Source organism: Vanacampus margaritifer, chromosome 2 (genome assembly GCF_051991255.1).
Source record: "Vanacampus margaritifer isolate UIUO_Vmar chromosome 2, RoL_Vmar_1.0, whole genome shotgun sequence".
In the NCBI taxonomy this organism is placed as follows: domain Eukaryota; kingdom Metazoa; phylum Chordata; class Actinopteri; order Syngnathiformes; family Syngnathidae; genus Vanacampus; species Vanacampus margaritifer.
The window spans coordinates 33841812-33869206 of record NC_135433.1 but is presented as its reverse complement, the minus strand read 5'-3'; the positions used below and the strand labels follow the sequence as shown (position 1 = coordinate 33869206).

The 27395-nt window shown below is 39.1% G+C and overlaps 3 protein-coding genes across 8 annotated transcripts; 1 reads left to right on the top strand and 2 right to left on the bottom strand.

Annotated features, from left to right (window-relative positions):
* Positions 1-3637, top strand: LOC144044202 (myocilin-like). The gene is made up of 3 exons (XM_077558461.1): positions 1-519; positions 1488-1586; positions 2562-3637. The coding sequence occupies exons 1-3, from the start codon at positions 63-65 to the stop codon at positions 3353-3355; spliced, it is 1350 nt and encodes a 449-aa protein (XP_077414587.1). The 5' UTR covers positions 1-62; the 3' UTR covers positions 3356-3637.
* A 1013-nt stretch (positions 3638-4650) lies between these two features.
* On the bottom strand, positions 4651-11501 carry LOC144044409 (polyisoprenoid diphosphate/phosphate phosphohydrolase PLPP6-like). The gene is made up of 2 exons (XM_077558807.1): positions 8656-11501; positions 4651-5924 (listed from the first exon to the last, which is right to left on the bottom strand). The coding sequence occupies exons 1-2, from the start codon at positions 9029-9031 to the stop codon at positions 5503-5505; spliced, it is 798 nt and encodes a 265-aa protein (XP_077414933.1). The 5' UTR covers positions 9032-11501; the 3' UTR covers positions 4651-5502.
* Positions 11502-11652: 151 nt separating this feature from the next.
* fggy (FGGY carbohydrate kinase domain containing) lies at positions 11653-27353 on the bottom strand. Of its 6 annotated transcripts, XM_077558804.1 has the most exons (17): positions 27271-27296; positions 25071-25106; positions 23784-23997; positions 23508-23619; positions 23133-23284; positions 22601-22689; positions 19895-20010; positions 19688-19816; positions 18641-18744; positions 18372-18479; positions 17564-17625; positions 16919-17066; positions 15694-15768; positions 15446-15566; positions 13974-14068; positions 12190-12251; positions 11653-11999 (listed from the first exon to the last, which is right to left on the bottom strand). In XM_077558804.1, the coding sequence occupies exons 3-17, from the start codon at positions 23964-23966 to the stop codon at positions 11897-11899; spliced, it is 1659 nt and encodes a 552-aa protein (XP_077414930.1). In that variant the 5' UTR covers positions 23967-23997; positions 25071-25106; positions 27271-27296; the 3' UTR covers positions 11653-11896. The 6 variants fall into 6 exon arrangements, with proteins under 6 accessions (XP_077414930.1, XP_077414931.1, XP_077414928.1 ...); XM_077558805.1 differs by lacking the exon at positions 25071-25106 and having other exon boundaries at positions 27271-27353; XM_077558802.1 differs by lacking the exons at positions 25071-25106; positions 27271-27296 and adding an exon at positions 24254-24496 and having other exon boundaries at positions 13974-14056.
* Positions 27354-27395: the final 42 nt, after the last annotated feature.

Genomic DNA, 27395 nt, shown 5'->3' with positions numbered 1-27395 from the left:
GCACAAGTTAAGTGTATTTATTTCAGGCGAACAACCGAGGACCATTCACTTTACTCTGCAGGATGTGGCTCCTTCTGTCCCTGTCCTTCCTCATTTTGGCCAATCAACTCCAAGCTGAAGACCGAGCGTCCCTGCGTCTCTCCAATGACGCTGCCGGACGTTGCCAGTACACCTTCACTGTGCCCGGCCCCCAAGAAACCAGTTGCAATGGTGGCAGCGGGAGACCCGAGCTGGAGGGAGTCCTGTCCCGGCTCACCCTGCTGGAAGCTCTGGTTAGCAGGTTGATAGCAGGAGCGGCCACCGGGAGTGATGCCAAAGTGGAACTTCCAGAAAGTTTCTCGCAGGTAACAGGGGAAAGGAACCAGCTGCGGCAGGACAAGGATCGACTGAGCAAACAGGTCCAAGAGCTCCACGTGAGGGTGACGCAACTCAGCCGTGAGGCTGACGGTCTCAGAAACAAGCCCTGCCTGAAGACAAACACCTCGGCAGACGCTCGCAGGGAACTCAACCACAGACTTGGTACGAGTATTAAGCAAAAATCTGAATCGATGACACGATTGCCACCCGTACTCTGTTTCTCCCCCCTTGCTGGTTGACTGACACAAAGACGTCTTGTAAGGGGCAGCAGGTCAAATTGCAGTTGAGTAAGGGGATTGGAATTTACGACTTGCATGTCTTGTTTATGTTTTCAGGAATGCCGCAGCAACATAACAGAGAACCTGCTGGCAACACAAATAAATGCATCATGCTGTTTTAGTCACATCTCGCTTGCTGTCAAATCATTTTAGCTGCAGCGTAGCGGGGGTTCTCGTTCCGTCGCCAGAGGTGTCAAATCCAGAAAGTAAAAACCCTGCGACAGTTTGGTTTCAGCCACAGATGCTTCTACTCAAACGGCAGGTAAACTGTGGTCTGGATCTTGACCTTTGACACCTCTTGTCTGTCCCTCAAGGACCAATTAGTACCAAATGTTTGGTACTCGTCAGACCTCAGCACACTTACTCGAGAAGCTGTGTCCAAGCTTTTAGCAAGTACTGCACATTAATGCAACCCACAAGGCAACGTATTAGACTCAAAGGAGTCTTATACTTTTTAAGGGCCACATGCGCAAGCTGCAAAAATCCAGTATGAACATACAAAAGCAGTGCTGTAGTAACAAATGTGGAGTCCATTTGTATCCCTCAAGGTCCAACCAACACAAACGTACCCAACAGGACTTTTAACTAGCATAACCGTTTGTACCTTCATCTTTTTTTTTCTTTTCGTTTGAGAGAGCTCAGCATTGTTCATTCGGTAATTTTACCAATTCAACATGTCATTATCATTGCTCTCTCTCTCTCTCTCTTTTATTTTTTTGTGCGTGAGTATGAGCATGTGCGTTTGTACCTTTTCCAAGGGCGTACGGGTATACTGCCAAACTGACAAATTCCTTTTTAAAGGCAGTGTTATGTCACCACTAAAATATTGATGGCATCATGTTGTTTTCACAGATCACGGATACGATTTTAGAAACGATGCGTACCAGGAGATGAAGGCCGAGGTATCAGAAGTCCCAGCATCTCACCTGCTTCCTGATCGAAATACTTCTAGTAAGTTTGCAACCCCCCCAAAAAGAATTCTTGACAATAATTTGTTCTATGCAGCCCCACTAGTCTAAATACAGTATTTTGGTTAATATTGCAGTATTTTGAGTTAAGCAGCAAAATACAGCTGTTTTTATCAATATCAGAGGTGGCCATTTTGCCACTTGCTGTCGAGTGAAAATGACTTCATAGTTGCTCAGGTAACACCCAATCACAGCTCAGCTACAGAAAACAGGCGAGCTGTGACTGGTCGCTGCCTCAGCAACTCTGATGTCACCTTCAGTCGACATGTGGCAAAATGGCCGCCCCCCTGAGATGGATAAAATTAGCTGTATTTTGCTAAATAACTCATATTTCACAAATGTAATATTAATCAGAATGTCATGTTTAAACTAGTGAGGTCACATATATAACATATAATTGTCAAGAAATGTTTAATGTTGACTTCACCTTTAACTCATTTGCTCCTAAAAACGTATAAAAACATTCTACTTTAAATATTGTCATGAAAATTAAAAAAAATAAATTATGCTAGAGCATACAGAAGGCTTTGATGCAGCTAACCATGAATATGTTGCTTAAAGCAATGGTAGTTATTACAAAAAACGGCCAGCTGGTGGCTGCAGAGTATAAGAGCTCAACCAGGGCCATGTTGCGACAAGTTCTTTTTCGCAATGTTTTAAACAGATTTGTGAATAATGATGAAACTTAGCTACATATGCTAATTGCTGCAAAACGGAAACAGATACAAATATACTTTTTTCCTGATGAAAGAAGAGACTCTAATCTTTCTTTTGGTAGGTTCCATTTTTTATAGCAATAGAACACAATATTCTGTGGACAAAATCAGTCAAAATCCAGTAAAACAGCTGGGAGTGAAGGGGGTTGCTTCAATGAAAATGGCTGGGAGTGAATGAGTTAATGAGCTGGGTTGTTAGAAAGCAAAGGTAAAGATAAATTGTTTTGTTTTGTTTTTTTTAGGTTGTGGTGAGCTGCTGTCTGTGGGAGATCCAGTGTTACACAGGAAGGCTGACGGTTTTACAGGGAAGTATGGAGTTTGGCTTCAGGATCCTGAACCCCAAGGAACTCAGTATACCAACAACACCGTGTGGCGTATCGACACAGTGGGCAAAGATGTCCGTCAGTTGTTCGCATATGAAGACATGAACCAGTTCTCCCGTGGCTTCCCCATGAAAGTCCTGCTGCTGCCTGAAGCGGTAGAGAGCACCGGGGCAACAATGTACCGCGGCTCCCTCTACTACCAACGTAAACGCAGCCGCACCCTGATCCGCTACGACCTGACGTCCGAGACCTTGGCATCACGCCGCGATCTCCCTCATGCCGGCTTCCATGGTCAGCACCCTTACTCATGGGGGGGCTACACTGACATCGACCTGGCAGTGGATGAGCAAGGTCTGTGGGCCATCTACAGCACTAGCAAGGCGAAAGGCGCCATTGTGCTCTCCCAGCTTGACCCTGAGAGCTTAGAAGTGAAGAGAAGCTGGGAGACGAAAATCAGAAAGAACGCCGTGGCCAACGCCTTCATGGTGTGTGGTCGTCTGTACACGGTGGCCAGTTATACAGCAGCCAACACCACCGTCAACCATGTGTTCGACACAGCCACCAAGGCGGGCCGCGACCTCGCTGTGCCCTTCAAGAACAAGTATCGTTACAACAGCATGGTGGACTACAACCACGCCCAGAAAAAGCTGTTTGCCTGGGACAACTTCCACATGGTCACATATGACGTTAGAGTGGGCGGGGCTAGCAAGTGACGAGGACAACAGAGATCTTGAGGGAGGGGGATGTTGTCTTTTGAACTGTTTTGAGCCAAATTACTCTGATTTAAAAATAGATACAGTATATTCATCACTTAGGATGCAGGTCACAAATCCCTTTGCTGCTCTTCCCCACTTTCTCTCTGTTGCCATGACAAAGCCTCACCGTCATGTATTTGTGCATAACTAGAATCTATTTTTTCTATAACCATTGTAAATAGGATGCACTTTAGCAGACATTGTAAAGCAGACATGTCACTTCAGTGATAAATGTGTACATTTTTGGACAGTACCTAATAAAATACAAACAATGTCCCAAATTTTGAACAATCTGTCAGTCTCTCTGGGAATGACATGAAGTGGCCTTCGGATTACTGTAGTGCAGGGGTGTTCAAGTTCGGTCCTCGAGAACCCCTATCCAGCTTGTTTTCCATGTTTCCCTCCTACAGCACAGCTGAATCTAATGATCAGCTAATCAGCAAGCTTTGCAGAAGCCTGATAACGATCCTGATCATGAATCAGGTGTGTTAGTGGAGAGAAACATGGAAAACAGGCTGGATAGGGGCTCTCGAGGACCCAACTTGAGCACCCTTGCTGTAGTGTATAATTTATGTGAGGGCACACATGCACAAACAGCCACATCGATGCATTTGTAGAATGCAATTTGTCAATAAGCACAGTGATGGTGCATTGATCAGCAGGAAGATCGCCGTATCATTTGTAAACACCCATAAACCAGAATGTGCATATTCCATGTTCATATAACAGATTTATGCACAAACTGGTGTGATGTCACAAGCAAAAATATTTTGTAAGCTTACATGCACTTCATTGCACTGCATTCCAATATAAAAACTGCATTAAAGACTCTACCTAAACACAAAAGAAAGGAAAGAAAATATGAATCATGATTATTTTGGTAATAAATAAAATCACGATTAAGGCGATCATTTATTTATTTTTTGGGTACAAAACAAGAAAAAGTTTATACATAAAAATTATAAAGACATTAAATTCTTTGAAACACTATAATTGTGCAAGTTCCTTTTGGATGAAACAACATTTATTTTCAAATTTAAAAAAAGGTGCAAATGTATACATTTAAGCAACTCAAAATTAGTATTAATAATCTTTTTTGACAATTGTGCGGACTTGTAATTGTGGAGTGTAATAATTGAAATTGTAATTGAATTTCGATTAATTATTTTATCTTGGTGGAGGCAAACTTTTTTTGATACAGCTTTGATATTGGATCTCATCAGATGGCGTAAGTGATCAAATATGCAATATAATATGTTTATTTGTCTTTATTACATACAACAGAAATCAGTAAACATGGACAAGGTACTTTATACCTGATTCAGTTCCATTTAGACACCTGACACAATGCAGATGTTAAATGTTGCCAATTTAAGTTGGATAATTGTCACAATTCATGACAAGTTTGTTTATGCTAACTGCAAAATATTAAATTAGAATTTCAGTTTCATTCAACAGTGCGCAGTTCTGGTTACATGGTGCCCTCTGTGGATAAGAGTGTGCATCTGCAATGAGCAGACTGTAATCTTTGGAAGATGTTTAAGCTAGCTGTCCATTAACACTTCAATATTATTCAAACACCAATTCCAGTGAAGATGAGAGTATAAAACATAAATTAAACAGAATAGTACAATAGTTTCAACCTACATTCAATTGAATACACTACAGACAAGATATTTAATGTCCAAACTGATCGTTATTGTTTTGTTGTAAATATTGTCACGGTTTGAATTTGATGCCTGTTGCATGTTCAAAAAAAAGAAAAACAAAAGCTGGGACAGGGGCAGCAAAACACTCGTGTGTGTCCTTTTCAAATGCTTATTGAGTGTTGTTAAAAGCAAAGGTGTGTTTTTTGGAACGTGTGTTGCAGTAAAACAACAACAACAAGTGTTTGTATTCAATTGAATATAGAAAGAAATATTTATTTAACAATATCATTGTTATAGGGGTTCAACAACCACAATAATTAACTAATCTTTCATAATTCTGGTGTGAACCCTGAAAGATGTAGCGAGAGAGAGGTGACAAATTCAGTTGGCAATAAAGTTGATCTTACACAAACACGAGATATTCTGTTACTTTACGTACCTATTCCTTACACACTCTTAACGTGTCCAAGTGGCCAACCACAGCCGGCCATAAACCTTGTTAAGTCTTTCCTGCAACCTCATGAGCAGCAGGTCCTGCAAGCAGTCCCGGGTCACCCATAGCCTTTCCACAAGGTGATATTGGCAGTAACCCATGACCAAACCAAAGCCCACATCAGTCACATAGTGGCGAGCCAGAAGCAGCCGGGACATGCTCACCAGGCCGGCCCATCCCAACACCAGCACTCGCATGGAGTTGGTTTCCACCAGTTGGGCTAAGAGGAAGCGGGCGCACATCGCTGCTCGTGTGGCGTGGCCTGAAGGGAAGGAGTAGCGCTCGATGAAGAAAGTGGAGAAGATGTCTGTGCGGTTCTGGGATGGCCTTCGACGTCTGACCACAGTCTTGACGAGTCTGACCAACAGCAGATCTAAGAGCAGTGCTGGGAGGGCGGAGACAGATGAATTGAAATGCACTTCAAATCTCCTGAACATTCAATTTTAACTCATTCACTGCTATTGATGGCTATAGACGTCCAAAAATCATTTGAACTATTTCTATTAATTTAACATTTTTTCACACTTTTGTTAACAAGAGTATATTAACCTAGATTATTTATTTTTTTGGTATATTTAGAACAGATATAAAATTTGTGATTAATCGTGAGTTAACTATTGAAGTCACGCTATTAATTACAATAAAAAAATGTAATCGCCTGACGCCCCTAATTTTTGTTAATCTTTTTTTTTTAAGATTTTTTTTTTAATGTCTAGGTTTTCATACCCTTGTTAACAAAAGTGGCAAAAAATTTGAACTAATAGAAACAGTTAAGATTTATTTTTTTACGTTTATAGGCGTCAATTGCAATTAACGAGTTAAAAAATGCACATATTTCTCACCCAAAAAATGCACTTTCAATACATGTATAAAAAAATCCTAACCCAACAACAAAGGGTTTGAGGCGAACAACAAAATAACCACATACTGTAATAAATTTTTCCAGTACAGTACAAAGGGCTCTCTCATAAAAAAAAAAAAATTTAAATGCCATTCAAAGACAGCACAAAACTGCACAACTAAAAAATACATATACATTTTTTTTCTCGTTTTAAATAATTACATTTTATGTTTATTTCCGGGATATTTTCCGCCATTTAGCCCATTAAATCTAACTTTTAAAATGCAAAATGTACAATACTGAACTGTTAATTATAGGCTGCGTTCATAAATTAACGTGAGCGGATGCGCGTTCCTCACCCCAGCAGCACATGAAGACGTCAATGACGAAATTTAATAACTATGTTCGAACTTTTCTTTTTAAAGGATCTTTGTGCAGTTTGTCACTTTTTTTACTCGCAACTACCACCTCTGGCCCAAAATGTAACTGCAGAATTTGTGTCAGGCTCGTTCATGGTGCGCGTGCGAGTACCTGCACAATCTTAACAAAAACATGACTTCCTATGAGGTAAGAAAAACTCTCACCCTCACCGAAGAAACTGTGGAGCACACTCTACTATAAAGGGAAGATAAAAGCTGATAGCTGCAATCAGAGTAAAACAGTCGGGGCTCTTCATACTTATCTGGGCATTGGTGGAACATTCATGATGTAGAAAAAGCTTTAACATGACCTTTTTAAACGGCACAATGCACCTTTAATCTTAAAATGGCCTACCTTAACCACAAACTGGGTTACTGGTAAATGAAAATCCGTGATAGAGTGAATCTGCAATAACCGAACCGTGAAGTAGTGAGGGAACACTGTATAATGAGTCAAGTGTGTTTTTGTTTGTTTGCTTTAAACAAATGTATGGGTTTTGTACACATTATATATAGCTAGATAGATAGACAGACATTTAGTATTTAATAATTAATTATGTTGCAATAATGTATTTGAAATCCCTGTACTCTCCATACTAATTCTGATTCCTTGTTTGTGTCTCATGCAGATTGTGATCATTTAAAATACTTTTATCTTGAAGTGAAACATTTAATGTCCATTATAAAACTTTAAAACCAACTTCCAGAAACTAAAATTATCTCCTAACCGTGCCAGCAAGATGAATTATTGCGGTATTTGTGAGTTCACAAACTCCAGAGAATACATCTTGTATCGCTCCCACTGATATGTTTGCAGCCGGCCTTTTCAGGTCGGACCAATCAGGCGTTGTTTAGGGCTGGACGAAACTAATAAGCGCCGATGGCGAGGGGGAACAAACAAACCTAACAGACGAATGGACGCGGCAATTAATTCTGTTCTTGCAGAATTACTCACCGTTTCCTTGTTGAATATGAACAGCAAAAGGCGCTTGGTGCGTTTTTATTTGATAAAGATGAGATGGAAGACGACATTTTCAACCGTTGCGTTGATTGGTCAAAACAAAAATGCAAGATGCCGCATCGCCCAATCAGCTCAAAGTATTGTACAAGTCCCGCCTTTCCCGAACGCGTCTGCCTAGTGAAGTACCAGATTGATCGTGAGAAGAATTCCCTCGAGTGAATCACAGTTATTTGGCTTGCGAGGTTAATTACCTGTACCAAATAATTTTCCAAGTTTAATTTGCTTTCCTGAACTCAAATATGTGCCTGCCCTTGCCATAGTGAAAATCTATTCCGTTGAACCGACAATTATTTCCTCCCAAGAGTAAATCAAGCCCTGATATTTCCAAAACACAGTAATCCAGTATCACACACCCAGAATAGCTCAGCCCGTGGAATTTCAACACAGGACAACAGGCCGGCGAGTATACCGGCATGGGGCTTTTGTCTGTCATCCAAAATAATCTACACATGCAAATAAAGCATCACTTGTGTTGTGTGCATGTCACTCAGTGTCTCCGGTGGTGCCAAGAACAATTTTCCATGACTGTACTGGCTCTTTTTCCGGTCACACACATCAAAGTCAGAAACGTGTGCAGTTTTTTGACAGTACTTTTAGATTTAATGGTGTTATTTTGACATCGCTGCACACTTTTGGACTCCAGTAATTATTTTTAATTAGTGTAGTTATGGACCACAAGAAATGAACACCTACTACAAAGTAGTTTTATAGTGGCCAGTCATATTTCTTTTTTTTTAATGTTCTGCTGTGTAAATAGCAGTCAACATTCGTCAGATTTGAACCTGCTGTATACTTAAATTGCATAATAATTTCAACCATGCACATTGCCACTCACCCAGGGCCAAATTGAGCATGATTTCCTGCTCGGCCGCAGTGTCCCCACAGAGGAGCGCGTACAGCGTGCCGATGAGCCACGGGACTGCGTGGCCGGAGAACTCCACCAGCCTCACCAGGGGTCGTATGCCCCCCCAGGATGAACCCTCAAAGGCGCACACGCCGAGCCGTTTGGACAAGCGCAGGTCGATGGCCAAAAGGAAGCGCAGCGTGATGGTGACTATCGGTTGGTTCAAGCTGACGGAAAGCTCCTCACTTGGTGCTCCAGGAGCCAAATAAGAACAATTGGAGCCCCGACGTCGACATTCCGATGATGATGATCGACTTCCACATTGACTTCCACGACAGCTATTCCGTCTGGACACCGCTGAGGACATTTTTCGTTTGGTGTCCGCAGGAAATCAATTCGCCCTCATGTGTCGACCACCTGTGTGACTGTGTCACATGTGCTGAGGCACACATCCAGAGCGTGTAATGCAGGCAGGGGCCCCCAACACACACAGATATACTTCCATGATCCATCCATTTCGGAGTAGGGGTTGCTGGAGCACTTTTTTTTTAAAATCCCAGATTTTCTCTGCTGGTCAGTGAAAATGGCCGAGATCCGCCCTATGAAAATGAAGGTCAGGACCTCAGTTGTGAGTAAAAGTGCATTCAATAGGAATTCACACTCCAAGTTCAATATTATTATAATTGAAAAAGTGCCCAAATCTGACGAAAGCCACAATTTCGGTTGGAAAAAAAAGAAAGAAAAGATCCAGAAGTATATACATTTAAATCAACAGCTATAAATCTACAAGATTTTATTGCAGCTCTTTTAAGCAGATGTCAACCCAAAAATGTTTTCTTGGCAACATATCCCATGCAGCCCCACTAGTCTAAATACGGTGTTCTGGTTAGGCAAGGACCAATCACAGCTCACCTGTTTTCTGAAGCTGAGCCGTGATTGGTTGTTACCTGAGACCTGAGCAACTGTGATGTCATCTTCAGTCCACAGCAAGTGGCAAAATCCCCCCCCCCCCCATGGATGAAAACATCTGGATTTTGCTGCATAACTCATATTCCACAAATGTAATATTAATCAGAATGTCATGTTTAGACCAGTGACATCACATATAACATATTATTGTCAAGAAATGTTTAAGGTTGACCTCCCCTTCTCTGTAGCTCAAAAAAGTGTAAAAACAAAAACAAAAAGTAAACATGACTTCTGTCAATTATATAAAAATGCATTACAATAACAATGGAAACAATGCTAATTTAGCTAATGGTAACAACTGAAAAAAATACACCTTACCTGTATGTTTTTTCTTTAGATTAAAAAACAAATCCCTTCCAGACTCTACATGGGGACTATCCAAATATGTTGCAGTTGTTAAAGCTCCCTGGCTCATGTAACCTACGGGGCTCTCCTAGCTTGCTCTCGATTTTTTAAACAACTAATCAAGCACAAGCGGTTTGGGATCGGTGGTGTCTTGCTCAGTGGCAGCTCAGCAGTGCTCAGGAAGCAATACAACCACCAGTTCAACATCCAAACATTTGGGAAATAACATAGAATCAGCTCTCCAAATCTACCTTAGTTGCATCTGGAATGCAGGCAAACTGCAGTTGAATAAATCATTAAAACTTGTCAAAATGTCTGCATGCTTAACAAGCACACTCAGGCTTACGACTTTAAGGCACATGCTCGCTACGTCCTGTCCTTTCCCGTCATGGCAGAGGGGAAACTGGAGCTGGCAGTAGCCTTGAGCATGATGGGACTATGTTGAGTAGGACAAAGATGCCACTCGCCTACTGGGATTGTTGAGTGTATGCTGAACGCATACAGACAGTCTACTCTTGCATAATAGCCAGTGGTGCGAAGTAACAAAACAGTACAAACACTTTCTTTACTGTACTTAAGAATCTTCTAAGATTTGGGAGTTTGATTTAGCACACAGCAAATCCTGTAGTGTCAAATTGAGTTAAAAATGTAGTGTTCATTATTTTCGAGTTACTGGGTGTTGTTTGAAAATGCTCTACGGGTGGTGCTATTTCAGCGAGTCACGCTCATTGACTGCAGGCCGAGTGTGAGACATAAAACAAAACCTTTCCGGATTTTCGTGAGTAGTATTGTAATTTATGTTCATTATTTTTTCCATAAACCTAAAAACAAAGTGGCTATTTTGCCGTGCCGGCAATTCCTATTTACCGTGAGTCGTGCGGGAACTAGGCCTACAAGAAAGAATTTTGCTGCAATGAACATGTTAGTGTTGTTGCATTTTGTGTCAAATGTGTTATTTGTTCCTGATAATTAACGACTTTGAATCAATTATCTTGTTTTGAAGGATTACTCCAATCTGGAATTGGGTGAAATTTTCATTCAGCGTGTCTGATGACGGTTTTAATACAAAAAAAAAAAAGGAGTCTTGGAACAGCAGTACTGTAGTCTTAAATTGAATGACATCTACGAGCAGCCGGTAACAACTGGATCTCAAGCTTTCAACTTTCCAGAACCCAAACTAGATACTTCTAGATATTTCTCATTATTACTGGGCAGCACAGTCTAGATCTCACCAGACCTAAAATTGTCCACAGTATATACCCTGTCCCCCTTCTGTATTACATGAAGATATTTTAATTTGAATAAAATAAAGTAAATGTTAACCCAGCTGTTGAAGCTCAAACATACCCCGTTAGCAGGTTGACAGCATCAGCAGAGAGCTTATCAGCCTTCATCCTGGTAGATGCTAGCAATCACCTTTCCTCTACAATCACTGGACACTTGGTTAGGTACACCAGCACAATACATTCCATACAACAGCTGAATTTAAAAAAACAAAAACGACTGTGTTTTGTAGATGAAAATTTAAAGACACTGGCGAATTGTTTAGTGGTAAAAGTGATAAGCAATGTACTAGAATTTTGCAGCTTCTGAACAGAACATGGTAGATATTGCTCGGCCAACTTGAACAACGTGATGAGAGGTCAGTGCACAAATGAAAGAGAATCCTGCCTCTGAAAGTGGATAAAATCACTATTATTAAGAAATCACAATGGGACAAACATGCCATTGCTTCCATTGTATAATATTACATCACTAGTAGTCATGTGTGCTGAAAGTGGGCGGGGGTGATGATGGACCATGACTGGCAGGCACCTCACAAAAGAGTCTTTTCAATTTGCACAATTGCTGTGGGGTGGTCCAACATTATCTGTTCTCCAAGGGGGCACAAAATCCCTGCTAGGGCTTCTACTCACAGTTAGCCCGAGTGACACTCTGTCTCAGAAGTACTCATGAGGGCCTGGTACTCCCTCTGGTGGTCAACAAGGCACTGGAATACTTTATACTTTCTTTGGTAAAATCTGCAAAAGAGGTCATATTTGATACACGTTTGATGATTTAAATTATCGCAAATATATATATATATATATATATATATATATATATATATATATATATATATATATATATATAGTTTCCTCTTCTAATATGTTAAAGGGATAATGATTAAGAGCTAATAAGGAAGAAAATGTCGTCAAAGTTTGACCTCACCTCTGAAGGCTGTGATCTGGCTCAACGACTTTTCCCACTTTAGCCATTTTCGCCATCACCTCCTAAAGTCACAACAAAAATGTAAAATAAACCTTAATAAATCATGTTGTGCATTTTCAGGCCAGCCAATGACCCAGTTGTAGAAAGAATTGGGCTACAGTGGTTTTGATGCGGCTCAGCTCACGACTTATGCAGTGTGCGGCCTCTCTGCACTCTAAAGCTGCACAATCCAGCGGATCAGACACAACAACTGCCTGCTGCACGCGTCTTTAGGAGAGGGGGACTTGACAGGTGCAGCCTAGTTCAAACAATAATGTCTTATTTTTAGTGTATCTGGCTTAAAGGCTCATCATTCTCTGGTGTTGGGAGATCACAGGGATGATAAAGTTGACCGGACACAAGATTATTCAGCATCTTAAATCTTAAGTGCAGAAAGCAGTGAAATCATATCATGTGGTATATATATATATATAAAATTTGTGTTTTCGGTCCAACCAGCAGATGGAAGTGGCGAGTCAGCACTTCATTGACTCTAGAACAGTTGGTTCTTGACCTTATTGGAGGTACTGAACCCCAACAGTTTCCTATGCACATTCACGGAACCCTTCTTTACTGAAAAACATGATTTATTTTTCTCTCTTCGCCTTGAATTCAGAAATTGTTGTGTTCAAATTCTTCCCCATTCCCATGCAGCTTAAGGAAGTGTTCCTTTAGTTTTCTAGATAGCTAGTTGTGCTGGACTAGAATTGCTTAACAGGACATTGTTAACATGCAACTGGGACACTGGCTCTCGTCACTCAACTCAACTAACAAAGCACTTTAAAATAACGTCTTAAATAATGTTTTGGGTTGTTTTTTTTTAAGATAGAACCCAGGGGTAGCAAATACAATGAAAACAGCTAAGGACCCAGAAGTAAACCCTGTGGAACACCATACGTTCCGTTATACATGTGAATTCATATTGCACATATTCATCCGACCGCTTGCATTTTTTGTTTGGCATAGTTAGTATGAAGGGATTAGAATAATAAAGAAATCACACAACATACCACAACAACAGTCACAAGCTAAAAGCTAACAAAATAATTAAATAATTAAAAATAATAATAATTCAAAAGAGTTTATAGTTTTTTTTTGTCAGAAATTCTAAGTAAAATTTACAAAGAGAGTGTTGAGTACATTTTACCAGTTTATTTTTTATTTTAAAAAAAAGTTACTCAACTCGTGTGACCTTCAGCTTGGGAGACAGCCAGTCTACCACCTGAGTCATGCCACTCTTGCTGTTTGCCAAGACACTGCATTGCTGGTGTGTCCTAAATGAGACCAAAACAGGTCTCATCAATATACTAACACACAGCAGGAGTGGGTTCGTTCGTCAACCCTTTAGCTTTTTTTTTAATCCCCTTTTTCTTTGTTAAAAATTAACTGGTAAAATGTACTAAAATCACTCCTTGTAAAATTAACTTAGAATTTCAGAGTGAAAAAAACTTTACTAGGTTTTTTTAAGTACATTTTAATCTTTTTTTTACTGTACACCCTTCACACAAGAAAATGACTTCCAAAACCCATATTAATTAAAAAGAAAAAGAAAAAAAGGTTTGAAACAAGGGAAAAGTAAATAAAAATGACTGAAAGATAAACTAAAGATCCAAAATTTTGACTCACTGACTGCAAGAGAAGTATTCATTTGAGAATAATTTTAAAGAAAAGTTCAAGATATCAACAACTTGAGTCGTGTGTGTGTGTGTGTGTGTGTGTGTGTGTGTGTGTGTGTGTGTTTCCACCTGTATGGTGCCATGGTCCTGGGATGCACACGCTCCAAGAACTGCTGCACCCACCAATACAGCCTCTGTCTGTTCTGGCAACACTACAGGCAACCCTGACAGTAACCAAATTGGCTATGTAACAGACAGCATTAAAAATAAATATTTACATAAGTTACGTATCATGCACACGCTCCTCCAAATGTGGCCAAGTCCTTAATATCTACTGTAGACTGGAAACATTTGGGTTCGACTTTTAAAGACAAGTGTGAGACAACAGATTAGTATTTCGGCTTTTATTTCTTGGCACTTACACTTGGATCTGACACACAACTTTGAAGCTGGCTTATAATAGTTAGTTAATTTAATAGATTTTTCATTATAGTTAGTTTTTCTGTTTTGTTTTGTTTTCAAGTTAGGTTTAATTAGTTTTAAGTGCAGGGTTTGTTATTTTTTATTTTTCAAAAACACTTAATATTAACTGTAGTTTTTATTAGATTTAGTTTTTTTATATGGAGTATTTGTTGGGTGAAATATTTTTTTTAAGTAACTGAGTATTGCGTAGTAAAATAAGGTAAACTGCCCCACCCAAATGACTGTTTGACTCTGTTTCTGCTGTACAACCATACAGTAATATTAAAATAATATTAATAATAAAATAAAAATAGAGCATTGTAGTTTTTATTAGTTTTAGTTTTCTTATATGGAGTATTTGTTGAGTGAATTTTTTTTTTTTTAAAGTAACTGAGTATTGTGTAGTAAAATAAGGTAAACTGCCCCACCCAAATGACTGTTTGACCCTGTTTCTGCTGTACAACCATACAGTAATATTAAAATAATATTAATAATAAAATAAAAATAGAGCATTGTAGTTTTTATTAGTTTTAGTTTTTTTATATGGAGTATTTGTTGAGTGAATTTTTTTTTTTTTAAAGTAACTGAGTATTGTGTAGTAAAATAAGGTAAACTGCCCCACCCAAATGACTGTTTGACCCGGTTTCTGCTGTACAGCCATACAATAATATAAAAAAAATAATAATAATAAAATAATAACAGTGCATTTAAAGTAAACCACACAATCTCATGTATGAAATTATTTAACAAAGACTAAAACAAAGGACATGTTTTCTATAATTATAAAATGTACTTTAAGTTGTTTTTTTTTGGGGGGGGGGGGGTTATTTTTGTATATTAGTTTTCATGAACTATAATAACCTCTCTTAGAAGACAGCAAGCACCTTTTGTTTGAATTCACCAATTTTTCATTTCAGCAGGTTTCGTCTTATTATATTAATTATTCAAACAAGAAATTGCGGTGCTCAGTTTCAGTTTTTGAGCTGACGAAGACTAGATAAAATAAATAAATACAGGAATTAACGTCACTGTCTCAATACATTTGTAGTGATGTGTGCCGGTATGTTTATCTAGTGACGATAATAGTTGCTGTTCGCAAACATAAAAGCATGTCATGGTCTCTTGTTTGTACTTTGTACCTGTTGCATTGGCATGAGTCTGAACAAACAGGCTGTTCTTGCTCAACCCTCCACATAAGAAGATGGTTTTAATGTCATGCCCGGCTTCTTTCATGGCCTCCAGTATATGTAGTGTACCAAGCTGAAATCAAAGAAGTATGCAGAAAGGAAACGGTGAAGCAAATACATTCCGTCCTAACTCAAATTAAGACAAAGTCTAAAAGGTCAAATTTGAAGAAAAAAGAAAAAACAAAAAGCAGTGGACTGACCGCCAGGGCTTGTATGGTGGCCAAGTAGAGCAAAGCCAAGTCATCCAGAGTTTGAGAAAGAGACAGTCCAACCACCTGTAAAATTGTCAGCACTCAATTTCACACGTTTAAATACGCCAGTGGAACCTCGAAGGTCAAACACGATCTATTTCAGGTTACTTGTCGATTTGTTCAGGATTTTTTTCTCCTAAGCCCATTTTGTCCATTTTTATAACTTTTTTTTCTCCATGTTATTTGTTTTATCTGTCTTTGTATTTGTATGTCAGATTTTTACTCCATGTACAGCACTTTGTATGCAGTGATGGTTGTTTTTACAGTAGTAATAGACCAATATTTGTTTCAGGGCCGATATCGATTATGAGTAGTCAAGTACAGTATATTTGGAGGCGATACTCATTTTCACCACAGGGAAACTATTGGTGTCAAAATAAAAGAGGGGGGAAAAAACTCCAAACTCTTAACTTTGTTGATTTTTTTTTTAGCATATGTTTATAGAATACATTTTATGCTTTGCTCAATATTGGAGTCCCCCCGCCCCCCCCTTCCTTAGTCCATAGACATGTTTTAAAATGTTTCCAGGGTCATTAACATCTTAAAAAGTTGCATACAAACAAGTAATAGTTTCCTATTGTTTCTACATTAAAGTTTTTCAAAATTTCAACAACAAAAAAATAATAAAAAAAGACCAGAAGGTGCAAAGTGTTCATCACACAGTTGAATGATGAAATTGATTGATTCATTCATTAGAAGCGTGTGTCCTCACATGGGTTGAAGCTGTCGACGATATTTGTGTCTGGCGATATGCCAGCTGCATGTGCCACATACACAAACGGTGTTTGCCAGCAGTTTGGTGATGAAGGTCAAATTCCATGAGAGAAAATCCAATTCATGCTGTCTTTGTGGTGGCTTGTGTGAATTTAGCAGTTAGCTCTTGCTTTTTTTTTATACAGCAGCCGCTCCTAGTTTCACTCAGCGTCGCCGATTCAATTCAAATCTGTTGCCGACAGGGGCAGGGTAGGTCACTTGCATAAGATAATTTCAGTAGGGCAAAAATAGGGGGGTGTAAAGTGTAATATTAATTCTTGATTCCCTCAAAGCATGGCGCAGACATTATTAGCACACCTGCGAGCCATTTTAAACGGTGGTATCACAATATTTTCGGTAAGTGTCACTTTATGTGTGACCACAGACAAAAGTATAGCCTTTACATCGAGCTTGAACTCACCATGCCCTTCAGGGTGGGGTCAGCCAGCGGTGACCTGTTCCCATGAAAGTCTGGCCACACATGAAGACTTGAGCCCAGCAAGTCAACAGCTGAACATGACGAAGCCATTAGCCGCAGGTGGCTGTTCAGGTAGCTATACATGTCGTCGCTGGTGTTTTGACAACAGAGAAAACACATCAATTTTTTTTAAATTTGGGATCATAGTTGACAGAAAACTAGCCTAAGTATGATAAAAAGGCACCATCAGCAAATGAATATTTGACCCAGTTGAATACAACCTTGAAAAAATAATTTTATTTCAATTTTGATTAATTAAAGACAAGAAATTGATTGTCTATAGGTGTGAATGTGTTTGTGCCATGCAACTACTGCTGGATCAGTCCAAGGTCCGCTAGGATAGGTTCCAGCTAACCCACAACCCTAACGAGGACGAACAGTCATAGAAAATGGATATTTGAAAGCAGCCTTATTGGCACGTGTCTCCTCATTAACATTCACTCATCACCACAGAATAGCCTGTCATGACAATAAATCATCTTACCTAACCTAATCGTAATCAATATGAACGTTATGTGTCAGCAAATGGAGGACGACAGCTGCGTTGCGATGTTTTTCAAGAGCCAAATCCTGATTGCATCAACTAACCTCTGCCGCACCTTTTCCTGGAGCTGCGCGTAAGCGGCATGGCCCTTCACCACGTGTTCAATCTGCAGGAGACACACTGTTACATAGAACGGTCAGCCATAGAGAATATCACGCAACCATAAAAAAACATGCAACAGTCAAACTATTTGGATTAGTGATATACTGTATGCATCCGATATCAGCAACATTATCACTTGCGGCACTTTTATTACTCATAAGAACGGCTCCACTCTGCAAAAAAACAACTTTTATTGGAATAACTTGATCGTGACTTTTTCCTTCTACTCTCTAATGTGGCTACAACTTAACAGTGTATCAGACCGCATGGAACAACATGAACAGCGCTCCCAATAAAGGCACACACAAACAAAGGGAAGACAGTATAAAATAATTCAAATAAAATCGATTTTGGGACATTTAAAATTGATCCTGAATCGTACTAAATGAGAATCGATTTTTTGGCACACCCCTAATGTATAGAGGCTTGTCCTCGGAGCAGGCAACCCCATTTCCTGTCAATTGTTCAGCTGTCCTATCAATTAAAGGCTATAAGCCAAAAAATAAATAAAAAATACTGAGGCACTTTCTTGCTAATGCACGCTTACACATTGAGTTCACAAGCCTAATACGTTCCCCTTCATCTGACCATTAGCGTGGATTTTAAACATAGAAGGGCCAAAACAATTTCAACAAATTATCGTGACATGACGACGGCGATATTGTGGCAGTTTAAATATCGCGATATCACAATATTGCCATTATCGTTGCATTTGCACATACAAGGACGACAGGAGCAGAAGACACTGACCAGACGTCCCGTGACACTCTGTCCTCCCTCGTTAAGCCACACATCTGGTACCATGGCAGACAGGTAGGGACCCCACACTCCCGGGACAAACAGCGGCTGCTCACTGATCTGGTCAAAATTTAAGCCAATCATTACATTATAAATGCAACACAAGAATGAAAAAATTCGCATCTACAGAAGCGCAAGCCATGCTGTGGAAAAATATTTCGGAATTTACCTTGGGGGGGGGGGGAATGCATCATAGCAGGGTAACACTGTAACAGACTCACCGCCATGTGACATGATGATGTTCCACAGATCATGGCCATGCGTGTCGTAATTGGCTGGTCCTCACATGGCAGCTGAAAGCCTTTTACATCTGCTCCTATCACACCTGGAGAAACAAAACAAGACAAATAACACAATGACCCTTCCCTGTGGGAAAAACAAACAAGTACTGTATTAGCATTCCGTGATGCAAAGTTTATCTCCACGCTGTGAGTGTAAGGGCAAGGCGGCATACATCACTATGACATGACCAGCATGTGTTCTTTTAAACCCTGACAATTTGAGATTAGCAAAGGTCACACACACAGGTCAGATGGAGTTCAGGAGTAGTTTATATACAGGCTTGGGGAGTAACGGAATACATGTACCGTCGTTATGTAATCAGATTACAAAAGAAATGTAACTGTATTCCCTTACAGTTACAAGAAAAAACATGTAATCAGATTATAGGTACATTTATTAAAAATGGGGATTACAATTTCTACGATGAGAGAGAGCGAGAGAGAGCTTGTGCACGCCCGCGCGATTGGGACCGTTGCTACATGTCGGGAAGGTGGGGATAAACGAATTGACTAGTCGTGTCCTCCACACGCAGGCAGTTTGAAAAAGCTTCACGGATGGGAGGAGGTATTCACTGGAATTTACTCGGAGCTATCTCTCTATCTATCTATGCTTTCAGTGACAGTTTTAATTACACAAGGATTTTTGTTATTGGTAGGCTGCCCGGGTCCCTATCACCCACAAATATAATTATTTTTATTTTGTCTTCATGAGCATACTCGGTATTGGAGTAATCCAAAAGTAATCCAAGTAATCAAGTTACATTACTTTAATATTCTGGTACTTGGATTACGTTACTAACTACATTTTTTAGCAGGTAACTTGTAACTGTAACGGAAATACATTTTAAAAGTAACCCTCCCAACCCTGTTTATATAGTCGACTAAATCCAGATGTCACACCATCGTTAGGTGGTGCAATTCTTCTAGCGTACTAAAGGTACAGATGTTGCAGACAAACAACTAGCAAATATGTTCTGCATGAGATACCAAGGCCTCCAGCGTGAGCGTCGATGATCGAAGCCCCCACTGAGGTTCCTGGATTGAGACCCAAATCTGCTGCGGCCTCCTGAGTCAGGCCATCCCCAAGAGGACTCCCAGGGGAACATGTCGTGTTGCCTACAAGAAAAACAATTGATTGTTCAACAATAAATAAAACTACATTCAAATTATATAATTTGTGTTTTTAAATTTGACCTATTTTGGAAAAGTTGTTTTCAGTGAGATCCTCCAGTCCTATTGAAGTCCAAAAACTGCCATCCCACCCCTCTGGGGGGCAATACGTCCATTTACAAACCAGAGTGCAAAGGGATCTGTTTAACAGCAAAGAAAGTCGCATTAGCATCTGCGTGTTTCCCAACAGCGGAGATGAAATAGCATCTGGTGGGGGCAACACTCGAATAAATGTCATGAAGCATAATTGCACAATTCTCTATAATTGATCAGCAAACTTTTATTTTATTGTCTGGAAACATTTTCAGTGGGCCAATTTCAAACCAATATAAATTTTAACTTAAAGAGGAAGTCAACACCAAACCAATTTCTTGACAATAATATGTTCTATGCAGCCCCACTAGTCTAAATATGGTACTCACGTTAGTGGAATATGAGTTAAGCAGCCAAATCCAGCAGTTTTTATCAATATCAGAAGGCAACCATTTTGCCACTTTCTGTTGAGTGAAAAATAACATCACAGTTGACAACCAATCACAGCTCATCTTCATAAAACAGGTGAGCTGAGCTGTGATTAGTCGTTGCCTGAGCAACTGTGATGTCCTCTTCAGTCGACATCAAGTGGCAAAATGGCCGCCCCCTGCGATGGATGAAAACGGCTGGATTTTGCTTAATAACTCATATTCCACAAATGTCATATTAATCAAAATGTCATGTTTAAACTGGTGAGCTCACATATAACATATTATTGTCAAGAAATGTTTAAGCTTGACTTCCCTTTAAACTTAGCATTTGTAGTATCAAAAACAAACAGTAAGGCATTCAATAATAAAAAAATTTAAAAAAGGCCTTAAAACAGCCTTTGTGTAACTGCACTTGAGCAGCTAGCATTTTAGCATGCAATATCATACAGTATAGTAGGTTCGTAGCTGAGTGTTTATGAGCTTAGACCAGCTAACTAGGACTACGAAAATGGTCTTTATACTAGTAAAAGTTATGGAAGCGTTCAAACTAAAATGAATATACCTCAAGAGGAAACAATTGAAATGGTATAAACTACAGTGGTACATCGGAGTTTGAACATAATTTTTTCCGGCGAAGTGTTCAAAGTCCGAATTGTTCAACCCCCGAAACATTTTTTCCCATAGGAAATAATGTAAATGCAATTAATCTGTTCCCAAGCTCCAAAAACAGAAAATTCCTATTTAGGTTTTTTACATTTACACCCTGTACAGTATTTAAACAATAAAAAATATCTTACCTTTTTTGTTGTGGTGTGATGGCATCAGTGGATGATAAATGCTATGTTAATGCTAGCTTTAGTCCAGTGCTAAGTTTGTGTATTTTATATTGGGCATATTGTTAGACTACTAAGCGGTCCTTGCGTGCGTTGTTTAACGTCAGGCACGTTGTTGAACACCTAAGGGGGGGTCCTCGTGCCAGTATTTACAGAAGTAGTCACAGTAGTTACAACGGCGCGATAATCTCCTTCCTAATTGCACTGTGGTTCGTAGCACTGTATGTTTTTCTTTGCTGTACTATTTGCTGTGCTTTGCGGCACTGTTGTCTTTTTTTGGGCGCATGGCATAGAAAATTGTTGTGGAAAAATCAAAATGCACTTGCGAGTATGGAGCACCTCCGGGAGTATTCACGATCTGACTGGAAATCAGCAGTGCATAGTCTCAACTACCGCAATGTGAGCATTCGGAATTGCTCGGCTTCACTCGGCTACCCGTTTTCAAGGTAGAATCGGTTTAGCTTGCTTTGCTTGAGTTTTCAAACTCCGAAAATGAGTTCAAACTCCGAGGCATTTTTTACTCAGATTTTTTGGTTGAAGTCCGAATTGTACAAGTTCCGAGACGTTCAAACTCTGAGGTTCCACTGTATATTAAATGTTGATTAATGTACTCGTCAATTTCACTTAAAGTGTTTAAATAATTCACGTAACGTGAGATTATAATCCTCACGATACATTAGTAAGGCAAGACAGTTTTATTTCTATATCACATTTCCAACACAAGGCAATTCAATCTGCTTTACACAAGCAGACAACACCTTCAAGCATCGACAAACGCAACAGTTAACGACATTAGAGAAAACAATAGTAGCTTAAAAAAAATACTAAAAAGAAGGTAGTAGTAGTTGGAATCAGCTTGTGTTGGAAGAGGGAAACCTCCAAAACCTGCAGGACTGCGGCCCTCGAGGACCGGAGTTTGACAACTATGCTCTTGACTCATGCAACCACACAGGAGACAATAATGGACTCTATTGACTCGTGCAATTTGCCACTGACTTCTGATGGTTTTTGTTTTCTTTGTATTTGCTAAGTAAGTGTGCTTTATGCACTTTAAGCAGTTACGTTACAATTAGACCTCACAGGGTAAACACTAGTTGGCCTGTTTTTATTTCCATTTCATTCCATTACGGCTTCTATTTTTGCACTTTGTTTACATTTCAATTGTGAAAAAAAGGGGGGCTTAAATATTGTGCTGCAATAAAAGTGCTATTATTCCGAAGCACCAATCACAAATCCATTGTTCAGAAATTATTACCAATATACCGTCTCATCATCTTGATTTGAAATGTTTCCTATATGCAGCTACTATCTACTTTATGTCTCCTTAAAAACAGAATTTCCCCAGTGCACGAATGGAACTGGCATCCTCAATTCTATCATTAATATATCTACAGTAAGTAGAAGATACAAATTATTGTTGCGGTATTACAAACCTAGTCAATGAGCCGGTGGCCTTCCATGAGAGAAAGTCTGGAAGGTCAAAAAAGTGAGCAGCTTTGTTCCAGCAGCTTTCCCTGAGGTTCTGCATAAGTGGGAACAAAAATATATATTGTTCAAACCCCACAAGGCAAGTACACACACACAGGTTTGTTTTACTATCTTTGTGGGGCCATATCATTACATAATGCATTTCCTAGCCCCTCCCCCTAACCCCAACCACCAAAAACGATTGCCTACCCCTATTCCTTACCCTAACCTCAACCATAACCCAATTCAAACCTAAACTCTAAAACCAAGTCTTGACCCTCAAAAAGAGGTCTATACTTGTGGGTCCCAGCAAAATGGCCCCACATGGACGGGTGGGCCCCACAACTCTGTGAAATCCTGAAATGTTGGCCCCACTATAAGACCACACACACACAAACAACAACAACAATGAAGGAATCTTTGCACCAAGAATAAATTATCATGTCTGGAAGAACAAACAACAACATAAAACATCAACTAAAGCATGGCACCTCTCACCTCTTTGAGCCACAGCAGTTTAGGTGGTTGCATCTCTGGTGACATGACCCCTCCAACCCGACTCAGGACGCTGTGGCTTGCGCTTGTGATCCGGGCAGCTTGCTCTGCAGCACGATGGTCCATCCACATCACCACATTTCGCTGCTTGTTTCCTGGATTAACAGGAAAGGCAGTCATGGTGGCTGTTATTGTAGTTTTGACTTCTTCTTATTCATCAAAATCAGTAGTGGTCACCAATCCTCCGTTTTTTGGTAGTACCAGTTTTTCGCGAACCGACAGCCATTCATCTGGGCTGGGTTGGGATGGGTCATGACTCATGACGGACATTCAACAAGTAATCGTGTTTATTGTCATTGGATGAAATGACGATTATACCATCCTGATTGACCGCTACAGGCTGGAAGCTTTGGTCCAACACCACAAGGGAACAGGTAGCGTCAAAACCGATCCCTCTCACTTGCTTCTTGTTCACTCCCCGTGTCACTTCCTGACCCCCCCAAAAAAAATCCACAAACAAAATGTCATTTGTATTATTATTATTTATTTCCATTATCCCACGCTTCCTCCATACAGTACATTTGAGCATTTTTGTCTACAGGGGGCGCTATTCTGCATCCCCTGATTCGTCGTCCTCGTGTAGCTCGCTTTTACCTTGACAACGGCGCAGCATTTCTGCCAGATCTCAGAGGAAGACTGCACATAATGGTCAGTGTGAGGTTCCCAGATGCTAATTGGCTCCTGGGCAGCCGTCTTCAAATGACCTTCCCTGGTCACCAGAGCAGCCCTCACACTGGTCGTGCCCACGTCCACTCCAACATAGAAGACTTCAGCCATGAGGGAAGGGTGGAAAACTCCACCTGGTTGCCTTGCAAATCGATTCAAAAGCAGGCGGTTACGCTACCAGTGCCGACATTTGAGTAGAATCTTTTCAGCTGACACATTTACATTTTACGTATGTCTGCGCCGCATATGCTTGAAATGAGTGTGTCGAAACTGAAGAAAAGCATTCGATGCAGAAGCGAGAGTAACGTTATAAACTGCGCGCAAGTTTAAATGATAGTTTATCAGCAGACAAAGAAAACCTGATAGTTTATCAGCGGACACAGAATTTCTGAACTCACCCAGTGATAGAAACCTGTTTTCGGCCCAGATGAAACACACTGGGCACTCTCTTGGAGAACGGAACGAGAAAGAGGTCAAAAAGCCTCACGTGCGCATTGTGCAATCTGTAACCGTTGCAGATAGCAACCAAATATATGATGCACATAAAAATGCAAATTTTAAACGTTCGTTGACACTTGCTGTACTGAAAGGGGCGTCACAACGATTCCGGGGCTCAGATAACGAACAATCACGGCTGTTGTCAAAGCGTACTCTAACTATGGAGGATCAAAAATGCCAAAAATAAATACGGAAATAAAAATTATTATACTAAATTAAATGCAAACGAATAAATATAAATGGAAATAAAAACAACAACAAAATATGCATAAATAAATAAAAGTAAAAATTTTTTTTTTAAATGATATTCAAAAAATATATATAAATGTGGAAATAAATGGAAAAATATATATGAATAGAATTAAATGTGAATCAATATATGAAAATGTTCTGCTCTCATATTTATTAATTTTACTTTATTTTTTATTAATTAATTTTTCTGCAGCCACTGAACGGATTGGTAAAAAATAAAATAAATAAGCTAACGATCTAGATGGTGACGTGTCATCAGTGGCCTGTTTATTTGTGACATTACTGATCACTTATTTGTCTTTACTTTGGATGAGTGTAAATTCAAGAAAGTAAAAGATTCCATGGAATTTATAGTAAAGCGATTATCTGTGCACTGAATAAGAGTTTAGCGCATCAAAACTGTGATCTCGTTTATAAAGAGTTACATGTTGACGGTGCTTACAGTGTATTTGTTGACATATTTACCTTGCTGTATAATAAACACTGTCTTCAGAATAAAACCTGTATAAAGAGGAAACATAAAAGGAGTCCTTGGCTCACAAAACGAATAGTTAATGCTTGCAAAAAGAAAAACAACCTTTACCAACAGTTTCTCAAGGAAAATACACAAGAAGCAGAACAGAGATATAAATGTTACAGAAACAAATTAACTGACATTATAAGAACAAGTAAGCATCTATACTATAGGAAACAGCTGTACGATAATCAAAACAATATCAAAGGTACTTGGGATACGTTAAATAGTTTAATCAAACAAGGAATCTCTAAATCTTCATACCCTGATTATTTTCTTGATGAAAAAGGTGAGATCTATAACATGCATGAGATTGTGAGCAGTTAAAAAAAAAATGTAAATGTTGGCCCTTACTTGGCTGCAAAAATTCCATCCCATAAAGCCGAAACATGTGATACATCCATTAAACTGAATTCAGTGTCATTTTTTCTCTCACCTACGGATGAGCAAGAAGTAATAAGTACGGTAATGAAGAGTAAGTTATCCACAGATTTTCATGATATCAATATGGCATTTGTAAAAAAAAAAAAAAAATGTTATTGCTAATATTGTTAATCCCTTAACATATATCTACAATTTATCCTTTCAGTCTGGCCTTTTCCCAAAAATATGAAAATTGCAAAAGTAATACCTCTTTTTAAAAATGCTAATAAAGACCAATTTCTCTATTGCCTCTGTTTTCAAAAATTCTTGAGAAACTTTTCAATTCTCGACTTGAGAAGTTTCTGGACAAGCATCAAATATGAAATGAAGGTCAGTGCGGTTTTAGATGTCAAAGAACTACTTCATTAGCATTAATTGAGGTAATAGAAGAGATTACAGATGCTTTGGATCAGAAAAAATATGCTGTTGGTGTTTTTGTTGATTTCAAAAAAGTTTTTCACACAATCAATCATTCAATCCTTCTTAATAAGCTTGAAAAATATGGAATTCGGGGAGTGGCTGGACGATGGCTAAAAAGCTACAGTATTTAAAAAATAGGGCCCAATATGTCAAAATGGGGCAATATACATCTAATAAACTTAATATTTCTTGAGGGGTCCCCCAGGGGTCTGTGCTGGGGCCAAAACTCTTTAGTTTGTATATTAATGATATCTTTAATGTATCCCAAGTACTAAAATGTATTATTTTTGCTTTTATAGTAGTGATAATTATAATGAGCTCATAACTACAATGAACCATGAGTATTGAAAATATTGATGAAATAAATAAATTATCCTTAAATATAAGCAAAACCAAAGCAATGATGTTTGGTAATCGAAAAATGGATACTGGATTACAAATAAATATTGATGGTGCGCCAATTTAAAGTGTTATTGGAAATAAATTCTTGGGAGTAATAATTGATAGTAAATTGTCTTGAGAACCTCACGTCAGACATGTAACATCAAAAATCTCAAAAAGCCTAGCAAATTTAAATAAAGTAACACAATAACTTGATGAGTATGTACTTCATATTTTATACTGCACCTTGGTTCTTCCTACCTCACATTGTATCAAAGTTTGGGAAAACACATACCAAAATGCAATTAATCCATTAGTCACAATACAGAAGCGTGCTTTGCGTATCATTCATAAGGTTGGTTTTCTGGAGCACACGTATAATTATTCATTATTAAGCAATAAATATGGTTCCAATCCAACCAATGTATATTGGTTACTTGGTATTGGGTTCTACACATATTAGCCAATATCTTGCTCAATGACCAATTTCTATTGGATGGTGCTATTACCAATGAAAACACAACCATTCGAGATTGGTTTTAACCAAAGGAATGGTCAGACACATAACTACCAACTAGATTGGTAAATTAATTTAACCAATTTATTTTTTGGCTTAATTTGACCAATTCGTTTTTAGGGAGCACAATTTACACTGTTAAATACAAGTATGACTACTTTACACTGTAGCAAAGTATAATTTCTTCATCCATCCATCCATTTTCCGAACCGCAGTGTTATAAAAATACAATAACATTCTGTATTTATAAAAAGGTGAGGGGTGCATTCACTTTTTATGTCCGTGGGTTGACTTATTTTGAGGTTACAGAAAGTCTATTTACACTGTAATACTAGCTGTACACTTTACATGAACAAATGTAATTTCTTCAGTGTGGTCACATTTACAAAAATGTGTGGGTTTGTACTCACTTTTGTTGTTTTGCTGTGTCCTAATGCCAACTTCTGATCCCAGCTGCCAGGAAAGATATTTTGAAACAGTCTGGACACAATATAGATTTTTGGGGGGTAAGCACGGTGGGTTTCTTTCTCAACTC